At 44.8% G+C, this 7093-nt stretch overlaps 1 protein-coding gene across 2 annotated transcripts in view; it reads right to left on the bottom strand.

The window, feature by feature from the left end:
- The window catches only part of LOC126399479 (transmembrane protein 150A-like), a 36205-nt gene that overhangs the window by 25079 nt on the left and 4033 nt on the right, over positions 1-7093 (bottom strand). Inside the window, exons 2-3 of one of the 2 annotated variants that reach the window (XM_050059488.1) lie at positions 6187-6370; positions 2823-2870 (exon numbers count right to left, since the gene is read on the bottom strand). In XM_050059488.1, coding sequence (XP_049915445.1) covers positions 2823-2870; positions 6187-6296 — 158 coding nt within the window. In that variant the 5' untranslated portion in view covers positions 6297-6370. The remainder of the gene's footprint in view (positions 1-2822; positions 2871-6186; positions 6371-7093) is intronic. The other variant, XM_050059489.1, reaches the window with a different exon arrangement.

The raw sequence follows: 7093 nt of genomic DNA, 5'->3' as shown, positions 1-7093 counted from the left end.
GGTTGTCTGTCTCTATGTGTCAGCCCTGTGATAGTCTGGTGACCTGTCCAGGGTGAACCCTGCCTCTCACCCAGTGTCAGCTGGGATAGGCTCCAGCCCCCTTGACCCCCAAAACCTTGTCACTTTATTGCTGTGCTAAATTTGAAATTCCCTTGAGGCGTTCTTGGGAAATCATGTTCACAAATATGGGACCGACGGACTTGCGTACAGACAACCCACAAACATAATGCCTCCAGCCTCGGCTAAAAACCACACAGCCGTCCTCCCTTAAAATCCTGCATCATTATTTATACAGGTTGTCAGGGTGAAGCAGGTGTTTTGCAGATATTGACTTATTAATTAACTTTTCTACTGATTAGGTTTTTAAAGCATCTTAACGTGTGATAAGTCCAACAGTTATTAATGCACCCTGGTGTCATGATGTGTTTCCTGTACCAGCTGGAGAGGTGCTTTTATTAACAGGTGATGTTCAGGGTTCACATTCCTCAGAAGAGACTCAACATCAAGAGATAAATGCAGCTGCAGCTCTGACTCCGGTTTGCGTTCCTCCTTCTTCCTTTTCAATCTGTTTGCATTCTGAAACTTCAGTTTACTGTAACTCCCACAGACACTCTTTCTCCCCTCGTGTCAACATTCGCCCCTGCAGCACTTTATTTTCTCAGTGTCCACTCCCCCATCGTCTTCATCTCTCCACCTCGTGCCTCGCTATGTTTGAATTAAGCCCGACAGACTGACAGGAAGTTTGGAGTGAGGCCTCGTCGATGTAGGTAGGGAAACGATTCCTGGTGCAAAAAGCCATGAATGACCTTTCTCCTGAATCAGCGCTGCGTAAACACGCCAGCTGAGAAAGTTTTTCCTTCCACACATTTCACAGTTTTCACAGTTGGCATCTGCGAGTAATTATTCACAATCAGTGACTGAGTTTTTTGGAGTTTGTAGCACATTAACAGGGACTGAGAGAAAGGATTGTTTCCTCTGTGTTTTGGCGCTGTGTCCTCACTGAGCTGGTTCAGCTTAAACGAACATTCAATTCTGGTGTCTTGTTTCAGAGTGAACGAGGGAAAAACAATGATGTAAATCCTGTTTTATGTTTCAGCTGACAACAGAACAAAAAGATGTCTGAATGAGAAAAATTAAAAAGTGAGTCTGCGACATTTAAAAACACAAAACAGAGTTTAAACCAGACTCAGCAGAGTAAACAGGCTGTCTGGTCTCCTGGAGAAATGTTGGCACCGTCAGTTCCTGCAAACCACAGGAACATTCCATACCTATCATATCAAGCTTTCTGAACTGACGTAGTACATGAGCTGTCTTCCAGAGGTGGAGGGAATGGTGGATGCTGTGACACCTACGAGTCACCTGCCAAACTGCAGACAGCTGTATGAGACCAACAAGCAACAAAACCAGCTGTTTTTTTGAGAATCATCACCGCATTTCCAGCAGCTTTTGAGACTGGAAACAAAAGTGTTTTTTAGCGACCTTTCAACATTTCTGCTACAAACAAATGTAACGTGTCCTTTGTTGCAGACTGAAGAGACCTCTGCAGATAATTCAGCTCCCACTAAAAACCTCCTCAACATCTAGAACTTAGGTGACTAGAGAAAAAGGTGAGCACACATTTGCAGGTGCCAAGCTCGCAGCTCATCTGACACGCTGAACAGCGTCGGAGAAACACTAGCCCTTTTTAGACAGGAGATGTGCAAATTTGCAGGAAAGCCCAATCAGTGTTTTTTCAGCATTGGCAGTATAAAAACAAAATCGGGGAGTGCAGCAAAATGCCGCCTACCTACTTTTGTTTATACAGAATGTGCCTTTTTCGGGGCAATGGGGGGCGTGAGCAAGTAACAAAACATGTAGCTCAGCGTGTGACGTNTGTTTATCCACCGCCAGTGGCTTGCACGTGCGTCGTCATCAACAGCTCCTCCCACAAGTCATCAACAGCCCCTCCCGTTGCAGAAGGCCGCCTCAGTCTTTTTAAACCAAAAGGGTTCCACCAATATGTCTACCCTACGAGGCGGAAAACTGGGCACCTCGGATCAACTCGCCAATCCGGCTCTGTGTGTCTAAACGCTCGCAGCTTGCCGACCAAACGGCCCAACATTCGCTGAAAATCTGGCAGTGTAAAAGGAGCTACTGATGGTCAGAGAACATTTGATTTGATTAGTTAAAACCTCCTGAACAATAAACACTGAAGGAAATTCAGCCGGGAGAAGTTTCAGCTGGTTGCAATCAGCAAGCCTCACAGCTAGATGAGACTAAATCCCCTACAGTGCATCTCACACACTGTTCCTTTAAACCTACATTAAGTTATTTTTTTGCCACTTGGGGGCAGCAAAGACAAGCTGTAAACTCAACACTGACAACTCAGTCCAATATTCAGTCACTTTTCACTCTGTTTTTGGTCTCCTCCTCCTCCTGAGGCAGATCTTTGTCTCTTCAGCTGCTTAATGCTTCACCAAGTTCACCAGCTAGTCTCTCACTGTGTGTGTTTGCTACTGAGCACAAAGTGCAGTGTGGCTTTTTACAGCTTGTTCACTGACAACAGATGCTGCTGCTGCAGCTGGAAGACTTATGAATTATTAGGAGAAAAAGGCTGTTGTGTGTGTACAGTCACTGTGAAGGAGAAACTGCACTTCAGCTGGTTGATACTGAACATGTTGGTTTATCAGGTTCACTGTGTGGGTTCCTGAAAACCTTTAAAACGTACAGCACACATTGGTGCATGAGAAAATCAATGATAGTAAGTGTGTCACCGACATGACTGACATCATGAGGCTGTTAGAGTGTGTGCGTGTGTGTGTGTGTGTGTGTGCGTACTGTACCAGTTATGCACGGGGCAGACGTGCTGGTTGTACAGGGCCATCGCATATCTGTGAAGTTAAAAGAGAAAAGAATCTTTAGTTGAGACCTGAACAGGACGCCCTCAAATAAAATGATATTGTTTCAATCAACATGATGTGATTTACTCTGAACATCATCTTATTATTGTTTAACACAGAATAAATAATCTTCACTGGTGCAAACGTTCTGTTTCGTCCGTTAAAGTGAATCCCTTAAAAACACGTCACATATATTGAGATGAATGTTTGTCCAGGCTGTAAAGTGGAACATACTTTTTCCACTAACAAAACATGTGTCATATGAATTATCATCCTGTCTCTCTCACAGGCTGAGGCCGCCTGTGTTCATCATACGTGTGCGCAGAAGCTGCTGGCTGTGTTTCAAACTGCACTCTGACGCCAGACGAGCTGCTGCTTCTTACGTCCCTTATAAACCTGTCAGCTACACAATGACCACCTCAACAAACACAGTCTGAGGTCATTCATTATACACATGCATACAGCATGAAGAGTCTTTACAGATAAAGAACAGAGCAGCGAATGTTTAGAGTCTGAAACTATGGTACATGTTTAGCAACACTAGCAGCTAGCGTCAGTCTGTCGTGAAGCCACCTCTCACTGTGGCCAAACACTGGAATTACATCGTCAAGTAACACCACTGGGCATTTCTTCAAGCAACACGACGCAGCAAAATGACTCGTCTTACTGTCAGGACTTGATCTGTTCAGTCTGACATGATGCAAAAGTCCTGGGTAATTTCATCCTGTGGAAACTGAGCTTTCTTGGCTTCATGTTTCTGCCTCCAACACTGTTTCCAGTTCTGTTTATACATCCATGATTATAACTACTGCTAAACATTAGCACGTTAGCATTCTGAAACTTTGACCTCAGTGACCCTCTGTGCTTTTTTCTAAATTCAAACCTAACCTGTCCTTAAGGCCCTGACACACCAAGCCGACGGTCGGCCGTCGACCAAAGTCAGGCCGTCGGTGAGCGTCTGTCGCCCTAGTTTTTGCGGTGTGTCCCACAACGTCGGCACTTCGGCGTCGGCGGCTTTTCAGCCGATTGAGCATGTTGAATCGGCGGCGGAGCTTGTCGGTGAGAGAGATCACTCTGATTGGCTGTTCAGGTTTTATTTCCTCGCCCCTGTAGCGAGTGAATCTGCTGTAGTGAAACCGGGGCTAACCGGTGCTTCCTCCTCAGGCTCCACTTCACTCAGCTGCCCCACAGACCCGCTGCTTCTTCACACTTTAACCTGAATAACAAACAACGGAGCTAGCTGGGAGCGGCTAGCGGATATTATATGTTTTTAAGCAGTGGTTCCAACTGGTGCAACTACAGGGTCCAGATTTCTCCCTGGTCATTAGTTCAAAGTCCACACAGTTACATACACTCAGCCTCATACAGAACTTTGCCCATGTCATCAAGATAGTTTGCTGCCTCTGTCAAGTGGCTGTCAAGTCAAGGCAAAGATTAAACTAGATGCGAATTCCCACCGGGCGGCGTGATGGATGCGACGCAAATGAAGCCACCAGTTGGGAACCACCGCTTTAAAAGACGTCAGAACAGAATTTGAGAGGTTTCAGTTTTTACAGGAATAGTTGGTCCCAAAACAATACAAGATGTGTACAGTACTCAACAACACATTTCTGGATTATCCTCCCTTGAGGGAATTTGTTAAGCACATATGTGCAGAACAAAGAGCCCTGGCAGGTGAGTGCTATACACAGTTTATATTGTTTTTGTGTGATGGACACCTTTCAGTACACGTGTCTCTGTGCTCTCTAGTTTCTGTGCTTCGTCTTCTAACTGCAGCCATGTCAAGAATGTTATCTGAGTCTTAAATAGAGAAACGATAAACAGAGTTTGAATCACTGAAACACTCAGAAGACACACTGAGCTTCAGATTAGATACACAGGAACAAGACACACACAGCTGTTACTCATGGCGTGTCTCTATTGATCTGTAATAACACGCTCAGGTCAGCAGAAGTGATTCACCTTCACTTGAACAAACAGTGATGAAGTTTCTGTGCTGTGTGATTTAAATAATTGACTTTGGTTCAAATGTGAAGCACAGATTGGTTTTACAGCCACATGTCTTCACTGTGACCTGTGAACCCTTCCCAGGCTTCAGCTGATGCTTCAGCTCTGTCTCTGGGTCACATGACTCCTCAGCAGAGCGCTCAGCAGACAGGTGTCAACGTGTCTGAGAAACACAACGAGGGGGATCACAGGCTCGTCTCTGACAGGAGACGCTTTGGAAACCTGGTGTGAAAAATTCCTGCGCCCACTTTGTGAAGGTGTGAAAGGCTTCTGACAAAAGGAGAGAGTGTGTCAATGTGCTCACACCGAGGAGAGAAAGGAGGAAGAAGAGGAAGACAAAAGAGTCCAGGAATAAACTGAACGTCTCATCACGGCTGGACGTCCTGAACCTGCAGCACAGAGTGGATGAAGGTGTCACAGCTGACAGTCTGTCAGTAACAGTAACAGCTGTGAAGCACAGGTACAACCACAGATCAGTGGTTTGACCTGAACAATAACTAGCAAATGCACACAGTGGAGTTACATAGACACAAGTGAGGGTGTGCAGGAGGAAGGACACAAAGCTAGAGCTGCTTTACTTTTCATTAAAGGGTCACTGCAGGAAATTAGTGTCGTACTTCCAAATATTTAGGACTTTAAACTGTTTAATTTGATGCAGCAGAGGCCAAAATATCCTGCCTCTCAGTCTCAAGGCTGAGTTGAGATCAATATTTTCACTTATTTGCTGTCTTGCAGTGAATCAGATGAGCAGATGTACTCCTCTCTCATTTAATGTCTGTACATTAAATATAAAATGACCTCAGCTTCACATTAAGACAGGAAACAGGGCGCACTGTTTTCAGTGACCTAAAACTTTTCCTTTAATGATGTTTTCAACGACATGTGTTCCTCAGATCTAGTCTTGTTGTAACACACTGACAGCGCAGACAGAAGACGCTGTGCTCGCTCACTTCCACCATTAAAAGCAGCTCTTACTGTTGTATGTGTTGCACATGCATGTATGTGTTGTCACATGCAGAGCTACAGATGTGACCGCTGTGTGTAAGACAGATGCACACGCACACACAGACCAGACAAGAGAGGAATTTCAAGGCTGACTCTTGCGCGACACAATCGTAGAATAAACAGCGAGCCATTAAACTCTCTTCTTCCAAAAAAGGAAAGTGTTTTACGTTCCTGAACTTTGTGCAGCCGGCTGAGGTCGTCACAACCACGGCTGCAGATGAAACCAGGCTGATGTACACACACTCTGCACTACGTCTGTCCGCAGGGTTATTGACACAGACTGTGAGGTACTCACACGACCCATATCCCAGTGATGGTGAAGACAGGCAGGCTGACAGGAAGGATCATCCACAGCGACATGATGAGCACCTCGACGTCTCCACTGCAGAGAACGACACACACCATCACACACCTGAAGGACTGAGCATCACCTGCAGTTTACTCTGCTCAGACAGAACTGATATCATCCTGTAATGCACCTGTAGGACACCACAACATGTATGAATGATTCATCTGCAACTATTCTGACAATCAAGTGCCTGTTTCAGTCTTTATGAAGTGAAAATGCAAAAACTTTCTTGTTCCAGCTTCTTGAATGTGACTCTGCTGCGTCTCTGTTTCCTGTCAGTGTACAATTACATATCTTTGAGTTCTGGACTGTTGGTGGGACACAACCGGACATTTGAAGCTTTTTTCTGACGGTCTACAGACAAATCATAAAACAAACACAGAGATTAACTGACGATGAAATAATAAGCAGTTGCAGCATCACAATGAACCAGTTGTTGTGTAAGAGGCGAACTGTTTGAGAGCTGCAATTACACCACGTGAGATCAATACTCTCACAGTTTATCACTTATTGATTCATCTTATCAGAACTAATCTGAATAATAGCTGCTGCGCAGTGATGGGTCGGGTCCAGGCATTTTTAGGCAATTCTGAGCAACAAGCAGAAGAATCGGAAGACATTTAGGAATTTAGCAACACAATCTGCCTTTTGCATCAGCTGAGGCTTGAACTCACAACCTCTGAGACTAAGAATCAATTTCTATTTCTACTGAGCTAATTAGTCAGTGACAATTCATGTGTAGCTTCACAAACTGACTAAGCCAGACGTGCAGGTTTAGCAGCCGTCCATGCATGGAAAAGCAGATCTGAAACCACTGTAAAAAATTCAGTTATCGAAACAAAAATCTGAAAAT

The sequence above is a fragment of the Epinephelus moara genome, chromosome 13 (genome assembly GCF_006386435.1).
Source record: "Epinephelus moara isolate mb chromosome 13, YSFRI_EMoa_1.0, whole genome shotgun sequence".
In the NCBI taxonomy this organism is placed as follows: Eukaryota; Metazoa; Chordata; class Actinopteri; order Perciformes; family Serranidae; genus Epinephelus; species Epinephelus moara.
Note: the sequence above shows the minus strand (reverse complement) of the source record. Positions and strands in the feature narration are given on the sequence as shown.